Raw genomic sequence first — 21390 nt, 5'->3', positions numbered from 1 at the left:
ACGTGATTTCAGCAGCCATTTGATAGGAGATCCGAATCACTGAATCGAAACAAAAGATCCATAAAGCTCACAGTCTTCATGAAGGAGTGTTTTGAAATCGGCACATATAGATATTGTTGAAAAGTCGTTTTTTTTTTTTTTTTAATTTTGGCACACAAAAAGTATTCTTGTCGCTTTATAATATTAAGAACCACTGAACTCACATGAACTGATTCTAATAATGTTTTAGTACTTTTATGGATCTTGAGAGTTTTGAATGGCATTGCTCTTAATAGAGGCCTCACTGAGCCATCGGATTTCATCAACAATATCTTAATTTGTGTTCCGATGATTAACGAAGGTCGTGAGGGTGAGTAATAAATTACATTATTTTCATTTTTGGGTGAACTAACCCTTTAAAGCATGATATTTCCTAATATTACAACAACAAAAAAAACTTGCTGAGCTCTGACAGTTTAGACGTGGCGCCGGGCAAAGATATTTTCACCTTGCGTCAGTACATCCACTCGACGTAACGTTCCGGCTACGTCACCAATGCTCGGCGGAGCTTCTGATTGGTTACTGGGGTTCGCTTTAGCTGCGATGTTTGCCAGGTTTCCCAAAAGCGAACAACAGTATTAGAATAAATTAGTGTTAAACGCTAAAAACTACATATATTTTGGAGCTCAAAGTAAGTTTTGTATTTTATAATATTAATTAGCTCTATGTTTAATAGTATTTCCAATTTTAACTCAATGAGATTTGATGTGAAAACTTACTCTTAGTTGCCCTCAGGAGAGAGTGGAGCGGCTAGTCGCTAACACAGACACTTTCCCTCGACCAAGAAGGGTGACACAACTCAACTTCACTATTCGTGTCGTCTACCATCCGTCAGGTTAGTGATCTGTCCATCTGTTCAGATTGTCGAAGAGTGTTTCGATTATATCTGCTTAAAGATAACGTGTTTTAATCTGGTTATTGCTGTGTAAACTGGTGTTTATATTTGCTATGTGGCTAGCTCATGTTAGCTCATTGATTTCACTTCAACATGTTATTTACTTATCAGAAATGTCATTTTAACCAAAATATCAGTTTAAACAACTCAAATGCTTGAGGTGGCCTCGGTCAGATGTGTGAATTTATATGTCGTGTTAATTTAAAGCCCCATACATGAGCAGGATGGGCTGTTAGCACTAGCCAGCTACTGCTGTTATTGCACAATAATGATCAGCTTTCAATCCAGTCAACCTGTCAAACAGTCTCTGAGATTATATGGAGAGAGATCTGCAGCTACTGCAAGGTTATAAATAGATATGCATGGTCGAGAGTAACTCTCAGTAGTAATTCTACTTCCTGTCTATGTCCACAGTGTCTAAGATAACATGGTATTCAATTGATTGTACTGAAAAACATGAAAAAACATGCACCTACACTGGGACCATATCAAAAAGCCAAGTTTGACCTTGCCACATCCCCAAAGTATTACCATGATAGGTCCAAAAACACAGTATTCATGTGTCTAAATGTACCGTTGTATTACAATGGTACATGTCCAAAAAAAACATGGTATTACCATGATACATGTCTGGAAATGTGATATTACCATATTTGTGTCCAAAAAAAAAAACCAATAGTATTCATGGTATGTCTCTAAATAAACCATTAACGTCTAATTAAACCATTGTATTGCCATGTCCTTAAACATGCCCACAAAACATAGTATTACAATGATATGTGTCCAAAAACCTTGGTATTTACCATGGTACATGTCCAAAAACATGGTTATTACCATGTCCAAAAATCTTGGTATGCATGGAACTAACCATGGAATTGCCATGGAAGATGTCCTAAAACATGGTTTTTACCATGATACATGCCCACAAACCATAGTATTACCATGATATCTGTCCAAAAACCTTGGCATTTACCATGGTACATTTTCAAAAGCATGGTTTTTACTATGATGCATGCCCAAAAACATAGTATTACTATGGTACATGTCCAAAAAAACTTGGTATGCATGGTGTGTCTAATTAACCATGGTATTGCCATGGAACATGTCCTAAAACATGGTTTTTACATGATACATGCCCACAAAACATAGTATTACCATGATATGTGTCCAAAAATCTTGGTATCTACCATGATGTGTCCAAAAACCTTGGTATTTAACATGATACATGTCCAAAACATGGTATTACCATGATGTGTCCAAAAACCTTGGTATTTACCATGATATGTGTCCAAAAATCTTGGTATCTACCATGATGCGTCCAAAAACTTTGGTATTTACCATGATACATGTCCAAAACATGGTATTACCATGATGTGTCCAAAAACCTTGGTATTTACCATGATACATGTCCAAAACATGGTATTACCATGATGTGTCCAAAAACGATACATGTCCAAAACATGGCATTACCATGATATGTGTCCAAAAACCTTATTTACCATGATGCGTCCAAAAACTTTGGTATTTACCATGGGACATGCCCAAAAAAACATGGTAATACCATGATATCTGTCCTTTAACCTTGTTATTTACAGTGACACGTCCAAAAACCTTGGTATTTACCATGATATATGTCCAAAATATGGTATTACCATGATATGTGTCCAAAAACCTTGGTATTTACTATGATACATGTCCAAAACATGGTGTTACCATGGTGAATTTCCAAAAGCCTTGGTTTTTACCATGGTACATTTCCAAAAAAACATGGTACCTGATAAAAGGGCATTCAAATAAAGCCCCCAGGAAGAGGCCATGAGTGAATAGAAAGTTTGTGTGTGATTCACAGGTCATGTGGAGGAAGGCCGTGCTGGTGGCCGTGTTGGCGTTGGGGATGGGATATCTGTTCCACACTGACCCGGAGCTACCAGCCTATGTGCTGAACTACGTCAGCGAATTCCTGCCGCAGATGGAGCCGAGTGGCGGCTCAGAGCTCCGCTCCCCGGCGCTGGAGGAGGCCATCTCACGCGCATGGCAGACCCTAATCACGGCTCCGGCCCGACGCTGGGGGAGAGTGGCGGTGGGGTGAGGAACTCTGACTACAATCATTTATTCATTCTTTTCATTCCTTTGTTTGTTTGTTCATTGTTTCCTTAATTCTTTTGGGGATTTTCCATTCATTCTTCTGTTGTTTGTGTCTTTTAGTTTAACCTTTTTTATTTTGTTCTGTCATTTGTGTTCAAGCAAACCTTTTTGATAAGTATTTGTGATAAGTGAATGCTTTGTCCATGCTTGCATAATAGTTCGGGCCAGATTAGTTCTCGCACACAACAGGTCCAAACATGTGCATGTGTTCTAGAGCCCTTCCCATCATGCCTTTGTTTCCTTTGTCAGGGTGAACGCCTGTGTGGACGTGGTGGTGTCTGGGGTGGGGCTGCTGCAGGCGCTGGCTCTTGAACCAGGATCCGGCAGAGACCATGAGGTGCTGCGCAGCAAAGAAGACCTGAAAGAGGCCTTCATCCACTACATGGGGAAGGGCGCCGCCGCAGAGCGCTTCTTCTCAGATAAGGAGGTTTTTCAAAGGATCGCACGGGCAGCTGCAGAATATCCCGGCGCTCAGGTGTGCAATAAAGTGTTTAAGGCCCTTACAGCAGTTTTTCCTCAGGGCACGAGATTAGCCGGTTTCTGAGCACATTAAAAGCTGTCCGACAGGTTTGACTGCTCTGATTCAAGCCTTGATGTGGTGAAATTCAAAGCGATCTGATTCTGCATATGTCCTATAATATCCGTTTTAATTTTGGTATTTGCTGTAAATGAATCTGGCCCTTGAGATCCGAAGGTTTAATTTGAATGCACGAGAGGGACCGGAGGGGAATTGAGTTTCTGTGTCAAATTTAATTTTGCATAATCAACAGTAATTAATAGGCACAGTGTTCAGACTGAGGCTGGTCTATGAGTCTTTATGCCAGGCTATTTTCATGACAAATTATATGCAATAATTCAACATTTTTCTTACAATAATATAAAATATCTTGCAATTATATAAGCACTTTTAATTTGATATTTGATAGAAAATCAGAAATGATCCTAGGATAATTTCATGACAAATTATATGCATTATATTATATTATATGCATATTTTAATGAAAATTATATTCAATAATTCAACAATATAAAATATCTTGCAATTATATAAGCACTTTTAATTTGATAGAAAATCAGAAATTATCCTAGGATAATTTCATGACAAATTATATGCATTATATTATATGCATATTTTCATGAAAATTATATGCAATAATTCAACAATATAAAATATCTGGCAATTATATAAGCACTTTCAATTTGATATTTGATAGAAAATATGAAAATTTACTAGGGGAAGTCCTTTCAAAAATATACATGAATGATTCACATTACAGAATAATTTGCTCCAAAATACACTTGTACATTTTAATGAGACCAGATTACTGAGATTTACTCAAAAAGTGTTTTTTTCTTGATTCTTCCAGCTTTATGTTGGCGGAAACGCTGCTCTGATTGGCCAGAAACTGGCATCTAACTCACAACTTGTGGTGAGTATCTGTTTTACTACATTAAACTGTTCTGCTAGTGCTAAAATCATTGACGGCATCACTGGACAGATGTGTCAGGTGCCTTGAATTTCCTTTCCATAATAACTTTGTATAGCAAAAGCAGTTCATTCATACCTGATGAGCACCTGACTGTCGTTCTCTAAAGAGTGCTGTGTTCTCTCAGGTCCTCTTGTGTGGTCCAGTGGGGCCGAAGCTCCATGATATGCTGGATGAACAGATCGTGGTCCCGCCAGAATCTCTGCAGGAGACAGATGAGTTTCACCTTATCCTGGAGTACAAGTCAGGTGAGACTCGCTCGAGACATTGGCAAATCATTTTTATTAGGTACACCTCTCCAACTGCTCGCTAAAGGGTCATGAAACCCCAAAACACTTTTTTTGAGATGTAAACAGATATGTATAGGCTGCACATCATTGAAAACACAAAAGGTACTCATTAATGTTATTCATAAGTGAAAAATAGTTATTTTTGCATTTTTCAAAGCGTCTTCCTGTTTGAAAAGCTGAGTCGGAGCAACGTCACAAAATCTGATGTCATCGTGTACTTTAGAACATGCTGACGTAGATTCTCGACATATATATTCATGACGTGAAGCTCATTCAATCCAATCACTGCACTGTAGTATGCATACGACTATAATTGCAGTATTATGCATGAGGAAGTGTCACTTCTCTCGCCTCGGTCTCTTGTCATTCAGAGACATATCGTTGGTGTTAATTTCCTCAGTGCTACAACACAATGTGTTTTCCTGCGACGCGACCAGAGCAGAGGTTTGTGTGCATGTGGATTATTTTGCTCTAATCTACCAGCACAAATGGAAAATATGTTCGCGTGAGATCGCATTACAGCGGAGAATTCAAATGTCACAAAAGTGCGGCTCATTCTCCTCTGCCTGCTCTAGCTGCATTCAAACACGCGAGCCGTAGGCTGTTTCCCTCAGCACAGCAGCACATGAGTGTTGTTTGTATTTTGCTCGCGATGCGGTCAGAACTGGAGTTTGAATACGAACACATGAAAAATACGATTGTTTTTATGGTATACAAGCGGAGCGCGCATATGATCGGTTTCAGCGCGGAGCTCCGCGTTGAGTTTAATAACACTAGCCACGTGACACATAGCTCATACAGAATAAAGTATCTGCGTTTAAAGTTTTTATTTTACACATTCTCCTGCACCAAACATTAACCAGCATGGTGTAGTTATGCACACATATTTCATCAAGTCTTCTTCAAATGAATTATATGTGTGGAACAGATATCCCATCCCCCCCCCCACCCCCCGATAACGAAATCGCGGCATCCGTAATCGTAATCGCGATTAGAAATTTGATTAATTGTGCAGCCCTACTCGCAACTAATGCTGTAAACTACACATGAGAGTCAGCTGGTACTACTATAATAATATTCAAGGTTAAATTAACTTATTTATATAGAAAAACTTAAATTACACTCAATTATGTTTTTATTATAAATAAAGTTTAGAATTACATAATCATATTTCTACTCTAATTTGTTTTGTTTTTTTAAATATAAACATTTAAATCGTGCCTGTCATAACTGATTTTATTCAAACATGCATTAAATATTGAAGAACGTTAAAAATAATAATGAATATGTAACGGTGCAAGGGTGCATAGCTATATTTATCAGAATGTTCACTTTTCTAGCTGACTAATGAGTTTATGGTCACTGAATATGTTTTTCTGAGGTAAATGTGACGTCACGTGACATTGAAGCTGTTTTATTGACGTCTTTCCGAGGTTGAAGCACTGATTGAGCGATTACACGAGACATAATACGGATTTCAGTAAGTTGTACTGTATATTTTAACATACCTTCAGATGTTCATGTTTATTTCGCTGTAACTGGTATTAAAGCAGAGGAGAGGATGATCACATGCTTCTCTTTAACTGAGGCGCTAAAGCGATCCGTCACGCCACATTAAACAGCGCCAAAACGGTATTTATTTTTTGAATCTCATAATAAGATGGACGTCATTTCAAATCTGAGACTTTGCTTCATATCAAAAGTAACAAAGATTATTGCGATATATTGGATGGGAGGAGCTACATATTCTGTTCATTCATCAACTGAAAACAGACTAGACTAATCGATTCTTGGGATTTAAGAATCAATATCGGTTCGTAAAAATGAGAATCGATTTAAAATCGAGAAACCAATATTTTTTTTTTTACCCAGCCCTACTTTTCTCTCTGACGCCCCCTACAGGTGAACAGTGGGGTTCCTCGAGAGCTCCTCAGGCTAACCGCTTCATCCTGTCCCACGATGTGTCCAATGGAGAAATGAGCACGCTGGAGACGTTCGTGGCCAGTTTGGAGGAGTTCCAGCCGGATCTGGTTGTTTTGTCCGGACTGCATATGATGGAAGGAATGGGCCGAGATCTCTGGGAGGAACGACTGAAAGAGGTCTGAAATAGGGATGCTCATTTCGGTTAAATTTCTCGACCGACAACCGACGCTCGTTATCCGATTATTAACCGTTAACTGATAAGATTATAATATTGTATAGCCTATATGACGATAATATGACATATATATGACATTAAATAAAAAATACAATTGACGAGTGTCTGTGTCTTCCACGGGTTTATTTTAACATGCAAACAGCAGCATAGAACAGATAAACAACAGAACCTGGATTCACATTATCAAATTGTCACGCACCTGCAGCGTTTCTGATAACAGAAAAAAATAATTTAAATAAAAGGCATAAAATAAATAGGCCTACACTAAATATTTTTCACTTAAATGTTTAACAAATTAAGATGACAAAACAAAAACACGGTGAATCCATTGAAGCTTTGAACACCCGGTATTTTAGACTTTTCCGTCAAATAAAAATAGCAGGCCTACCTCAAGGATTGTTATTGTTATGACTACGGACGGTGCACGTGTGCATACCAAACGCGTCTTTCTGCACTCATGGGCAAAGGAGTTTCTTTGAAAGGCTCGCGCACAAGACTAAGCGGAATTCGGGAAATGAAGTATACCATGCCCCTAAATTGTAATGGACTGGAGCTCACGGTTCACATCGAGAGAAATGGGAACGCGGGGGCACCGCGATTGGACCGCAAAAGGCACTTTCACTTTCGTTATCAAAGTGCATGCCACTGATAAGCTTTGTAAATGCAGTAGTACAGTAGCTATATAGTCTACATTCCAATTAAACGCGCAGGTCTCCTCTCGTGCGTCCTCCCCACTGTGTCGCCGGTCGAGGCAATAATTTTCGTTTCGCTTTTAGATATCTCTTTTATAGATGCCATCAATGCTTTTAACTTTCTAGATACCGAACTCAAAACAGTCCATAAACTACAAATCCTCACGAAAACTTCAGTCTAGCCGGCTCGCGCGTCAATCTGAGAGATCAGCCTCTTACCTTAAAGTGTCAAATTTCTCGGTTTCTGAATGGACGGTTTTGCTTGATTGACAAACGCTAACGTTCGGCCACGATTTATATACCATCGACCTGACCTAAAACGTTAGCACGCTGTGATCGATTGCTTGGAGATCGCGTGTTTCTCTGTTCGAGAGCGCATTTCCTCTTCTTCACATCTGCGACAAAACAGTTGATTATTTATGAATGAAAGCTCACAGAAACGTGAAAATGGTCTCATTTGAAAGAAACTATCCTAAGCTAATAAAAGATGATATATTGTGACTGATTGAAGCAGCCCTTATCAAAAGTGCGGGGGTCGAATTCTGTCTTTTTAAAACTGCGGGGGTCCTGACCCCCCTGTCCCTCATGCCAACGGCGCGCCTGACCCTTTCTATCGAAATGGTCAGTACTTCTTTTCGCTCGCTTCATTTTGCTTGTTGCTTAGAGAAATATGTCTGGCACGTGTGAAACGCCCTGCGAGTTAACAAATAAGCATATATGTATATATAGCATATTTTTCTTTAACCATGCAGAAAAAAAAAAAAAAAAAAACCTTTAACTGATAGTATTAATCGGTTAAAATTCTTACTTTCGGTTAACGGTTAAACGGTCAATGTGAGCATCCCTAGTCTGAAACCAGATTCGCTCAATATACTTCTGATTTAAAAAGAGTCATTGGTTACTGCATATATTTAAACCTGATTGGATGAGCCAAACTTTTGACAGGAAGAATTTGCTGAGATATTTTGAGGTCATTTCACTGCTGCTGCTGCTGCTTCTTACTGATTAGATTAGGTCACAAGCATTTTTCATTCTTGGTGGCTGTGTTTTGATTTCCTGCAGGCGGTGGTTGCCATCTCAGACGTGAGGAACGAGGTGCCCATCCATCTCGAGCTGGCCAGCATGACAGACAGAGACTACATGAACCGGATCCTGCAGGAGGTAAATGTGTAGGTTCAATGGATGCTAATGCTCAGAAGAATTTGTTGCACTTTTGCACAAAGTTTTTGTATAATTTGTCATGTAAAGGAAATCTGCATGAATACGACACTAACATGCTCCACATCTACATCATTCAGGTTTCTCTGCGCTCTTCTGTTAGCAGGTCATGCCCATCGTGAACTCCATCGGTCTGAACGAACAGGAGCTGCTGTTTTTGACTCAGTCCGGAGGAGGACCTCACGCTGCCCTCACATCCTGGGATGGCATACCCGATGTGGGCCGCGTCAGCGACATCCTGCTCTGGGTCTTAGAGCAGCACGGCCGGGCAGACCCAGAATCCGAGGCCGATCTGACCCGGATCCACTTCCACACGCTGGCGTACCACATTCTGGCCACGGTGGACGGACACTGGGGGAACCAGGTGGCGGCGGTGGCCGCAGGCGCCCGTGTGGCCAGCAGTCAAGCCTGCGGCCTGCAAGCGGTGGATATTAATAAGGTGGTCCTCAAGGCGCCTTTGAACTTCTACAGCTCCTTCTCAGAACCGAGGGAGAGCCTATCGGTGGACCCGACGAGACCGGTCACCGTGTGGCGCAGAGGGAACGTGTCTTTCCATTTCACACCGGTGCTGGTGTGCAAACAGCCGCTTAGGACAGTAGGATTGGGCGACGCCATATCAGCAGAGGGACTTCTGTTTTCAGAGGTCGCACCTCCGTCTGAGCTCTGAGAGACACGCCGCTCCCATCTTTCTGAAGAAACGTCCTCGCCGTTAGATCCTCTTGATGAAAAAGACTTGCAGAGCATCAAAAGAGGATGTTTTTTTGTTAACATGCAGTTCGAGTGCACTGTCCTCTTTCCAGAGACTTTGTTGTTGCTACTTTTGTCTGAAATCATAATGTGAAAGACAGCACTGAACGTATCAACGCCATTTTTTTAGGACGGTGGATTTAAAGGAATAGTTCATTTCAGAATTAAAATTTCCTGATAATTTACTCACCCCCATCTCATCCAATATGTATGTCTTTCTTTATTCAGTCAAACAGAAATGAAGGTTTCTGATGAAAACATTCCAGGATTTTTCTCCATATAGTGGACTTCACTGGGGTTCAACGGATTGAAGGTCAAAATTAGTTTCAGTGCAGCTTCAAAGAGCTTTAAATGATCCCAGACGAGGAATAAGAGTCTTATCTAGAGAAACCATCGGTCGTTTTCTAAAAAAAAATAATAAATTATACACTTTTTAACCACAAATGCTCATCTTGCACTGCTCTGATGTGCCACACATTATGTAACCATGTTGGAAAGGTCACATGTGATGTAGACTGAAGTACCGAGCAATTTACAAAAGCGAACGTGCAAAAACTAAGTCAAACGGCCTTTACAAAAAAAAGGTAAAACAACAATGCTGGACAATTTTAAAGTTGGAGGAGAAAGTTGATTACGTAATGCGTGGCACATCAGAGCAGTGCAAGATGAGCATTTGTGGTTAAAAAGTGTATAATTTATTTTTTTTTTTTTTTTAAAATGAGTGATGGTTTTTCTAGATTAGACTCTTATTCCTTGTCTGGTATCGTTTAAAGCCCTTTGAAGCTGCACTGAAACTGTAATTTTGACCTTCAACCGTTTGAACCCCATTGAAGTCCACTATATGGAGAAAAATCCTGGATTGTTTTCCTCAAAACCTTAATTTCTTTTCAACTGACATGAACATCTCCGATGACATGGGAGTGAGTAAATTATCAGGAAATTTTATTTCTGAACTGAACTACTCCTTTAACCCAAAATAAAGTTCGGTCATCATTCACTCACCCTCAAACCCAAATGAGCAACATGAGGGTGAGTAAATGATGAAAGAACTTTTTTAACTATGAGCTCATACTCTGGTTAACAGGAGCAGAAGACCTGTGGTTATGGGATGACTGAAAGGTGAACCAAAGGATGATTTTAGAGTCTCAAATCTCTTTTATTTGGCATTTGAACAGTTTACAATTATCATAACTTGAAGGCCGCCGATTCACTTCGGGTTAACCAGGTTTATGCAGTTGGTGATACATGTCAAGTAAGTTCTCTTATTCTAATGAAATTTAGTAGAAATAATTAAAGCAATGTTCCCTGGTTCAACCTAGAGTTTAAATAATAGTTTAGAGTTAATAGTTTAAATCACCAGCTTACCTGACCATATTGTGACCATTATTATGTGCACATAATGTCATTTGAATATTAAGTACCATTCATTATTCTGGTTTTAAATGTGGGAATATAGCTGTAGGTTTTTGTACGTTGGTACCAGCATCATTTGTATATAATAAGAGAAATGGAAAATATTTTTCATTTCAGTCTGGTTTGGTCAGCAGGCTCTGTTTATTTGCCATTGATTTCTGGTGAATCATGTACTGTTAATGACGACTGTTGTGATTTATGATGCTTCCTATCACACATAATGAATCTGTACATACAAATTATTCTTATTAGTCTTAAAGCTGATATTTTCAGCCATGCTGTACCATCCACACACCTTTGACGTATCATTTTTAATGTTTTATTTGGGACGTACTAATTAATCTCAGTATGTGAATGATCATTTGTCTTAAATCAGCCTTAATGTATGACAAAACTGAGGCTTTTTTACAAAGTCTTAATGGTTTTAGAAACATTCAGCAGTGTTTGTGAAGTAAATGAACCGCGAATGGTTTTACGAACAGTTTACACACATCTATTTGTGTTTCATGAATGAGGGCTTGGTGAGAGCTTCAGACCAGCAGCTGGAAGAAAAGCCTCGGCTCATGAACGCTATGGATTCCATCTTGTTTTGTACTGTATTTCTGTTACACTCCATGTTGACGCTGTTAGTTTCTCAAACCAGCAAAAGAACCTTGAATTTTACGCCTTCCTTCTGACACAAAGGTTTGTTTTTTTAGTTTAATGGTTACTAATGGAGGAATTGAACTTCATCAGCAGTACAGCAATACTTAGAAAAGTTTTTTTTGTTGTTGAAACACAGCCTTGGTTTGAGAAACTAACAGAAAGTTCATATTCATGCAACTTTTAGAAATATAAAACATTTTAGGGTTCTAGTTTGCACATGTGATTATGCAACAAAGTCTTTTAAGAGTTACTGGGCAAAATGTCAATCATAAATGTTACGACTAGAAATATTAGCTCTGTTAACTTGAGTATGGAATATTTTTATATAAATAAAACATTTCTGTTCCAGTTATAAAATGTCTGTGGTTTTTTGTATTAAGGTGTGGTTCTGTCACGGAGATCAAAATGATAATGAAATGATTTTTGGTAACTATTTACAATAAGGTTCCATTAGTTAATGTAGAAAATACATTAAAGGAGTAGTTCAGTTCAGAATTAAAATTTCCTGATAATTTACTCACCTCCATGTCATCCAAGATGTTTATGTCTTTCTTTCTTCATTCGAAAACATTCCAGGATTTTTCTCTATAGTGGACTTCATTGGGGTTCAACCAGGGTTCAACAGGTTGAAGGTCCAAAAATGTCAGTTTCAGTGCAGCTTCAAAGAGCTCTACATGATCCCAGACGAGGAATAAGAGTCTAATCTAGAGAAACCATCACTCATTTTAAAAAATTGTAAATCTAGTCCTGCAGAGTTCCTCTGAACACCTCCAGCTCCACATGTCTAGATCTGCTACAGGACTTATGCATGTCTAGTTATGCAGCAGCAGCATTTCTTACATACAGCAGCGTATCTGTGTATATTCACAACATATTCACAACAGTGGCATAGCAGATCTCGTTCACCAAGACCAAATACTTTAACATTGCCATAATGAATAACATGCTAAAACTATTCCAAGAGTTGTCATGATTGAACTAAAGCATAGACTATAGACATGTCACTCGTATTGTTTTGAATGGGAGAAAGTGTAACGCGCAATATGGCGGAATAAGTCCCGCCTTCTAAATAAGAGCCAATCGCCGACTGGTAAAGTCATCGCGTCACTGCAGCAGCCGTTAGAAGCACCGGTTTCTATAGAAACAGTCAGACGCGCGCCTCTGAAACATGACAGAAGAGACGCGCATTTAGGTCTGCGCATGCGCATTAGCTTGATCCAGTCTAAAAAATAGTTTTTTTTGTCATGATTCGAGCGTTTGGATAAAACATTTATGAGACAGCTGTTGTCAGAATTCATTGGTGATTTCAAATATGAAATAATCGCGAACAGTTTTGGAGAATTTGATGTTTCCCCATTCAAAGATTGGGCATGATGCCCAGGATGTCCGTGAGGCGTTTCAAAGATGGCCGCCGAGTGAAATGACTCGTCTTAAAGGGACTTTGACTAAAATTAACTAACAATGAGCATTACATTTGTAAGAGTATTTATTAATCTTTGTTAACGTTGGTTCATATCAGTTAAGGTCCATTAAATACTGTTAACAGATACAACTTTATTATTAAATACTGAAATTAACATTAACTAAGATGCAAAATGCTTTTCAATTATTTTTCATTGTTCATGTTAACAAATGGAACCTTATTGTAAAGTGTCACCTGCTCTTTATACAAAACTTTCGAAGGGGCGTTTCTTATGAGGAGGCAAGGGAGGCAGTACCTCCTCAAAAAAACAGGATGAGAAAATAACTGATATTACGAAAAATAACACGAAATATTACAAAATGTGACAATAAAAAAATGCTTTTATAAAGTAACAGTGTCCAAAAGCGACACCCGCAGGTGAAGTTACAGCAGGAGGCTTGCCTCCTCTGTCCCCATTGACTTAAAACAGACACCCTAATGTGTGTGGAGGGTTATTGAGAATGAGGAAAGTCATGTGAGAGGAGGCAATGCCTCCATTGTGCTTTGATTAGATACAATTAGTTATGATTAGATATGATTGGCTAGTGCGATAAATCCTGCCTCGTTTTCGTGCGCGTTCTCATTGGCCTGAATGAAAGCAATGATAGTGTTAATGGGAAGACTAATTAAAAAGTAATTAAACAACTGCTTTATGTCATGTCAAAATCAAACCTGAAATGGCAGAAAACATGATGACTCCAGGGGTTTTTAGTTCACATCCTCGTGTCTGTGTGTACAAGATGACTTCTGAAAATAAATTGACTATTAAAAAGCTGAACATTAGTTCACAAATAATATATATCATTTAAATTGTTACTGCCTTTAGTTATTATATTGGAATAAATGCGTAAAAACACCAACTTGATGAAATTCATACTTGGCTTTAATAAATACGTACATACGTAAATATTACACAGTTATTGCAAAAAAAAAAAAAAAAAATACAAAACAGAATTATATTTGGTCTCTCTTTTTTTATGTATGCTAATGTTTATTTAACCAAGAAAATTAAGAATAACAGACATTAATTTACATTTGAAATACAATATATTAAAAAAAGTGAGGACTTTGCCTCATTTTAAAACACCAACGCACAAGACTGAATTTTCCTATGCAATTATAATATTTCTAAAGGTGGACAGACCTTTATTTAATGTAATGAATCATTCAAACATCTAAAAATCTGTGATTGTAACCTGCACTTTAATGAAACTATATATTATGCTGTACATTCATAAGTTATAAACTCCTTCAGATTTGGACAAAGACATAGTTTGTGCTCTATTCAGCCACTGCTTTGGGTTTACTCTTCTTCTCCGTGTGTTTGGCCGGCTCGGCCGCCTCCTCTACCTCATCCTCATCCTCAGGGTTGACTGTAGGGGGCGACGGGGCGCTGCTCACATCTGCCTCGGGCTCTGGAGAGAAAGACAAAGCATTAGGAAGAACCGAGCAGCCATTATCAGTTTGTCTGTGAAAGTTGACGGGTTGTGCACCTGCGGTGATCTGCATGCTCTTGCTGTAGCCTGCGGCTGAAGACATGGCCTGACCCAGGGCCTGGTTGGTGCCCAGGGGCTGCTGGGAGCTGCTGGGTTTGCTGGAGGAGGACCGGTGGCTGGTCTTGCCGTCTTTGCCCTGTTTGCTCCAGTACAGGTTCTCACCCGCCTGTAGAGCGGCGCCCATTTTCTGAGCCATCTCAACCATCTGTGTGAGAAAGAGACGAGATCGGCTGAGATTCATGGCAATGTGAGTATGTGTGTGAAGAACAGCATTTTTACTAATTACCAATGCAAAAAATAAAAATAAATTATTGTACATTAAAGATGCTAAATTTTGCCCTTTAAGTCTTGATGTTATTTTTGTGCTCTACTAGAACAGGTTTTCATGCTTGAATGTTGATTATTTAACTCATTGTTGCAGCTCCTCTCTTCCCAGTCTGTCAGTAACGCTCTGTTTAGTTCCTGTCTCTATGAAGCCCCTCCTTCTGAAAAGCACAATGTGCTCTGATTGGTCGGCTGGAGCAGTGTGTTGTGATTGTGTTTGAGGAAATGCTTACCCTTACCATAACCGCGAGTTTTAACACACCACTAACTAACTCGACCAGGCCCCGCCCCTTTATTTGCATTGGGCGGGGATTATTTAAATGAGGGATAGTTATTGTTCTTGGTGTGAACGGGTCTTAAGACTAGGTGTCAGTACCTCTGGGTCAAACTCGGTGTTGCTGTTGTTTTCAACCTGAGCGTTGACTTTTCTCTCCATCTCCTGGTACTGCTGCAGCGCAGCCTTCTTATCGCCCTGATTATACAGGAACACCGCAAAGTTCAGGTTCACCAGCGGGTTTGACCTGTCAGGCAAAATTCACTCACTTAAACTCAACTAGTTCTGCATTAGCTCATGTACACTGTAGATCAGGGTTCGAGAACATACTCATCCAGCTGAACCGCCTGCTCGTAAGATCTGCGGGCGTTATCGGCATCATCCAGATTGGTCAGGGCAACTGATAAAAATGATCATCACATCAAACTGCATTCTCATATTTACACTGCTCTTAAGGATCATGACTAATCAAAGTGTGATGCATGTGATATATGTACCAGCCAGAAGCATGTAGAGTTCGCTCATGCGTGGCCGCAGGTTGATGGCGGCGCTCAGGAAGTGGAAAGCTGATGCGAACTGCTGCATGGTGAGATGAACCAAACCCAGATTATACAGGATCTTCCAATCAAACGGAGACAGATAGTTTGCCCTCTTCAGACAGCTGATGGCCTGGAGGAGAGAAGCAGGAGGGACATGAACTCAACAAGAGATCAAAGGAAGATGTTCTAGTGATCGTCTGTAACTCACAGCAACGTATTTCTTTTTGCCGAAGAAGCACATCCCGATGTTGTTCCAGAGCGGGGGGCTCTCGGGGACGGCGTATGCCGCTACGCGATACTTGTTCATTGCCACGTCATAATCTCCATGAGTCTGCATCATACTGCCGGCGGCGAGGATGGCCTGAACACACACGGATGAGGAACAGATTGGGTAAATGCAAAAAAATAAGAGAACTGATTTTTAAAATAAGCATGTTTTCTTACAAATTCTCAAATATTATTTAAATTAAGGCTTCCAAACAAGGGGTCCTCAAATGACTTTAACCCTCTGGTCCTCTTCATTTAGAGGTCACACTTGGCTCCTTCATGGTCAAAAGTAATCGAAGCCTAGGTAACTTTTTTTTCCCCTCAGGAAAACCAATGAAATATATTTTTGTTCATATTATTTAAAATGTTGAGAGTATTTTATGATACTATGCAATATTTATACAATTTTTATTAGCTATTTTTCCCCATTGAAAATAATACATATTTTCTAATATATTAGAATGCATGCATGCGTTGGATCATGTGAGTATAGTGTTTATTTGGATGTTTACATTTGATTCTGAATGAGTTTGATAGTGCTCCGTGGCTAAAGCTAACATTACACACTGTTGGAGAGATTTATAAAGAATGAAGTTGTGTTTATGAATTATACAGACTGCAAGTGTTTAAAAATGAAAATAGCGACGGCTCTTGTCTCCGTGAATACAGTAAGAAACGATGCTAACTTTAACCACATTTAACAGTACATTAGCAACATGCTAACGAAACATTTAGAAAGACAATTTACAAATATCACTAAAAATATCATGATATCATGGATCATGTCAGTTATTATTGCTCCATCTGCCATTTTTCGCTATTGTTTTTGCTTGCTTACCTAGTCTGATGATTCAGCTGTGCACAGATCCAGACGTTAATACTGGCTGCCCTTGTCTAATGCCTTGAACATGAGCTGGCATATGCAAATATTGGGGGCGTACATATTAATGATCCTGACTGTTACGTAACAGTCTGTGTTATGTTGAGATTCGCCTGTTCTTCTGAGGTCTTTTAAACAAATGAGATTTATATAAGAAGGAGGAAACAATGGAGTTTGAGACTCACTGTATGTCATTTCCATGTACTGAACTCTTGTTATTCAACTATGCCAAGATAAATTAAATTTTTGATTCTAGGGCACCTTTAATATAGAGACAAGGCATTTAAAATCCATTTTTCTGAAGGTAGATTAGTGCCATCTGGTGGGAGTAAAAAAAGAAAAAGTTTTGTAATGCCATGTTGTAACCACCAGATGCCTGTATAGTTTTTATAAATTATGTAGTGTTTTTAGACATGAATACAAATTTTTATTAAGTTGTGGATTTGGATTTATAATTAGACATTCTCAAAGAATACATTTTTGAAAACTTGATTTGAAGTATTAGTTTTTGCATTAATTTTACTACAGTCAAACCTGAACATAGAGAAGGACATTTTGTTACACATAACATCAAAATTCAATAAAAATGGTGTCTATTTTACACTCTTGACATTTTAGAGTGTATTGAATTGTAGTTTGTACCACCAAAAGGTTTTTGTATTTTTTTGTATTGCCCATTCATTTCCTATGTCCATCATTTTTGACTGTGAAGGAGCCAAGTGTGACTATTTTACATATCCGAATCATGTCCATGATTTTTTTGTGTTCACATAGCTAATGCAACAAAAGTCACTAAGTGTCATCCCATTCCGATGAAGCAAAAAAAAAAAAAGTAAAATTTCAAAACGTAAAATTTTTCAGTCATTTTTGACCGAAGTGGAGCAAAACAAGCATTAAAATATGCTAAAACAACTCAAGATATTTCTCAGTATTTGGTTATTTTTATAACAAATATACATCTTTCAAGTTATGCCAAGCTCTAAAACATGTTATCGGGAAGAAATTATGAGTCGGCGGTTTCAAATAGTGGACAACGGGGGACTTGAAATCAAAAAGTTTTAGATTCACTGATTTAAATAAATAAGTAATTTTATACATAATTGTAGTATTTATTAAACTAATTGTTTCCATGATTTTTGTCACTGTATAATAAGAAATTGCAAACAAAATATACATGTTGGGACACATAATGGTAATGAGAACACACACACACATTCATTATCACTGACTCTAGGGGTTGGTGAAACTGCATCCCACCTTGAAGTTATTGGGGTCATATGTCAGAGCATTCCCGAGGTGCTCAAAGGCTTTCTGGTACTTCCCAAGCTAATGAGAGAGAAGACAGAAGTAAACACTAATAGCAGATACATTTACTGTGTTTTTACATTAGACAGTACTGTAAAACTCATTTCTAAAGTCGGTGGTGTTTGCCCATAGAAAACCGAAGCTAGAGTGTTGTTATGAAGTTGCTAAGCTGTTCTCTGTGGTTTGTAAATGTTGCATAAACTTAGCCAGTGAGTTAAAAACTAATGTGACCAACTATCAGTTAAAAAGAGGTAATCACTCTTACTTTTCTGAGTGAAATGAGACCAATCAACCATTTTATGTAAAAAGTTAGAACCAGTTTTGAAGCACAAAATTAGATGACTAACTTTTAAGACTAGTCTAAGCAGTTCATGCAGCCGCCACATGGTGGTTTCTAACCGAGTCCACCTTCAAGATTTTGCCATTTTTATCATCCACCAGACAACATTTTAAATCTGCTCACTCAAGAAACGTATCACATTTTCAGTGTTAGGAGTTTGAATTTGATCATAAGAATGTGTACTAGTAAAAAATACCTTCAAAATAAACTCCACGAATCACAATCTGTTTCCTGTGTTTGAAATGGAGCTGAAGGCATGAATGATTTGCTGTCACTCACCTGCATGTACAGCAGTCCCAGCGTGGTCAACAGCTCTGTGTTCTCAGGAGAAAATCTGAGAGAAATCAGAAAGTATATTTTGCTTAAAGAAAATTAAGCATGTTTTTTAGACCATTAAGAGTTTTTACACTGTGACATTATTTTCCTGAAAATTAAGCACATTTGGTTCTAACTGTCATTTGAGTCCCAATCGTTTTTTTGTCAGCCGAATCCTTCTTGACCTTAAATATCTACTTGAAGCCACCCTGAAATTTTAAGTTAATGTTTTAAAATAATAACAAATTCATGTTCACAGTTTCCTGATTACATGACATTCAGGTAAAATAATAATAAAAAAAAAAAAAATAAAAAAAAAAAAATAATAATAATAATAATAATAATAATATATATATATATATATATATATATATATATATATATATATATATATATATATATATATATATATATATATATATATATATATATATATATAAAATATTATTATTATTATTATTATTATAATTTTATTATTAATTTTTTTTTTTAAGTGTGTTTAATTTTGATTGTTTTTATTTGATTTTTTAAAAATATTTTTTAGTATGCATTACATTTTTATTGTTTTTATTTTAAACGTGTTATTAATTAATTAAGCTATTTATTTATTTTACATTTTTATGATTTTTGTTTTAATTACCAGCTGGGAAACCCTGCTGTAATGCAAATAAATATATAAGATTTTATATATATATATATATATATATATATATATATATATATATATATATATATATATATATATATATATATATATATATATATATATATATTAACAAATAAAATATTTACATATTTTATGTAACATTTTTAGTATGCATTTTATTTGTATTGTTTATATTTTTTAACTTATTTTATTAATTTATTTAACATTTTTATGATATATATATATATTAAAGGTTTAATAGGAAAATTCTGTCATAAATTACTCAACAAACAACGCCTTATAATTCAATATTTTTCATTTATGACACCATTCACTTTCATTGTATGGAAAAAGAGCAGCTTGAACATTGAGATAAACATCTTCTTTTGTGTTTCACAAAACTAAAAAAGCTAAAAAGCAAAGTATCACACTTCAGTCGACCAATCAGACTGAGTTGAGGTTTGGGTCTCAGGTTAAATCTAGTTTATTAGCTGCTGTTCCAGGACTAAAGCATATCGATTCAGAAACATGTCCTGCTCGACTCCATCACATTGTGTCAGGTGACACGGAGATGCACACTTGAGAATGATGAAAGCAAGTGTTTCCTCGCGTCTCAGACTCCTCATCACGTGTGAGTTTGAGCAGCTTATGCCAGCAGCGGGCTGTTATTAATTCATGCTGGCTGTGAGGCACATCTTCACGCTATGGTGAGGTGAAGCGGCTGGAAACGTGGCCGCTGAAAGCTCCTCTCATTACGGAGCGTCCCACTGCTGCACGTTACTAATTCATCAGCTCAGTGGGAGGGCTGCGATAATGAGGAGATCTCGAACACACACACGCTTAAAGCTCCCCGCGGTTCTCTGATATCTGAGCCAGACGCACAGACAGAGTGTGTGTGGACAAGGGGAGGAGAATTTTTCACAGTCATCTCCATTTCTGCTCTCCGGGAAGAGAGGAAAGTCAACAACGGTAATCAAGAGTCATCAAATCGTTGGATTCCCGCTGAGGAAAGCAGATTAGTGATTCCTTTTACATTTCCATTTGTTGAACACTAAAAAAGTGTCTTTGTAGGAGTAGCTGACCCAAAAATAAAAACGCTGTCATTATTTATTCACCCTCAGGTCCAACTCCAAAAACTTCCTATAAAAGGAGAACACATTGTATGTTTTCTATACAATCAATGTAAACGGAGCTCCAGGATATAAAGTATCATAAAACATAAGGACTAGTGTCGTTTGCCATCACTGACGTTCCCAATCAAAAGAAAGAAATAAGAAATGATATTATGTTTTTTATAATGAAGGCTATTTTTAAGAGCTTTTGCATTCTGACATTATTTTGATTGCAATAAAGCATTATTATTATTTTTTTCCCAAATACTCATTATCACTAATTTTTTTATAACCATGACGCAAATAATTATTATTGTTTATACTGTAAAGAATATTTTATACTGTAAACTATTTACACATTTTATATATATATATATATATATATATATATATATATATATATATATATATATATATATATATATACACACATACACACACACACACACACACAAGTATTTATGAAATAATTACTATTATAAAAATATATATTGTTTAAAAAATATATTCACACTGTACAGATTTTAATAAAAAATCATTTAAACAATAAATATTACTTTAAGATATAATAATTATTATTTAAATATATTGTCAAATATAAATATATAGTTTTAAATTCCTTTAAATATATATATATATATATATATATATATATATATATATATATATATATATATATATATATATATATATATATATAT

The 21390-nt window shown here is 37.2% G+C and overlaps 2 protein-coding genes across 5 annotated transcripts in view; one reads left to right on the top strand and one right to left on the bottom strand.

The window, feature by feature from the left end:
* The first annotated feature begins 542 nt into the window (after positions 1 to 542).
* adpgk (ADP-dependent glucokinase) lies at positions 543 to 9947 on the top strand. Of its 3 annotated transcripts, none has more exons than XM_067379202.1 (9): positions 543 to 670; positions 765 to 874; positions 2784 to 3019; positions 3329 to 3554; positions 4447 to 4509; positions 4694 to 4814; positions 6759 to 6955; positions 8769 to 8867; positions 9031 to 9947. In XM_067379202.1, exons 3-9 carry the CDS (start codon positions 2787 to 2789, stop codon positions 9589 to 9591), a joined length of 1500 nt encoding a protein of 499 aa, XP_067235303.1. In that variant the 5' UTR covers positions 543 to 670; positions 765 to 874; positions 2784 to 2786; the 3' UTR covers positions 9592 to 9947. The 3 variants fall into 3 exon arrangements, with proteins under 3 accessions (XP_067235303.1, XP_067235301.1, XP_067235302.1); XM_067379200.1 differs by having other exon boundaries at positions 9028 to 9947; XM_067379201.1 differs by having other exon boundaries at positions 565 to 670; positions 775 to 874; positions 9028 to 9947.
* A 4211-nt stretch (positions 9948 to 14158) lies between these two features.
* bbs4 (Bardet-Biedl syndrome 4) overlaps positions 14159 to 21390 on the bottom strand; it is a 14085-nt gene continuing 6853 nt past the window's right edge. The window contains exons 9-16 of one of the 2 annotated variants that reach the window (XM_067379285.1): positions 18896 to 18950; positions 18229 to 18297; positions 16033 to 16185; positions 15783 to 15954; positions 15616 to 15685; positions 15388 to 15532; positions 14685 to 14892; positions 14159 to 14606 (exon numbers count right to left, since the gene is read on the bottom strand). In XM_067379285.1, the coding sequence (XP_067235386.1) occupies positions 14473 to 14606; positions 14685 to 14892; positions 15388 to 15532; positions 15616 to 15685; positions 15783 to 15954; positions 16033 to 16185; positions 18229 to 18297; positions 18896 to 18950 (1006 nt within the window). In that variant the 3' untranslated portion in view covers positions 14159 to 14472. Of the gene's footprint in view, positions 14893 to 15387; positions 15533 to 15615; positions 15686 to 15782; positions 15955 to 16032; positions 16186 to 18228; positions 18298 to 18895; positions 18951 to 21390 lie in introns of both variants that reach the window. The other variant, XM_067379284.1, reaches the window with a different exon arrangement.

Source organism: Chanodichthys erythropterus, chromosome 24 (assembly GCF_024489055.1).
Source record: "Chanodichthys erythropterus isolate Z2021 chromosome 24, ASM2448905v1, whole genome shotgun sequence".
Lineage (NCBI taxonomy): Eukaryota > Metazoa > Chordata > Actinopteri > Cypriniformes > Xenocyprididae > Chanodichthys > Chanodichthys erythropterus.
The sequence above is the reverse complement of the archived record's forward strand: the minus strand, read 5'-3'. Positions and strand labels throughout refer to the sequence as shown.

What these genes read in the sequence shown, in the direction of transcription:
- adpgk (XM_067379200.1), top strand. Translation starts at nt 2,787, where the DNA reads ATGTGGAGGAAGGCCGTGCTGGTGGCCGTGTTGGCGTTGGGGATGGGA. An exon ending in CAGAATATCCCGGCGCTCAG is followed by an intron (nt 3,555 to 4,446) that starts GTGTGCAATAAA and finishes TGATTCTTCCAG; the next exon opens with CTTTATGTTGGCGGAAACGC. An exon ending in TATCCTGGAGTACAAGTCAG is followed by an intron (nt 4,815 to 6,758) that starts GTGAGACTCGCT and finishes CGCCCCCTACAG; the next exon opens with GTGAACAGTGGGGTTCCTCG.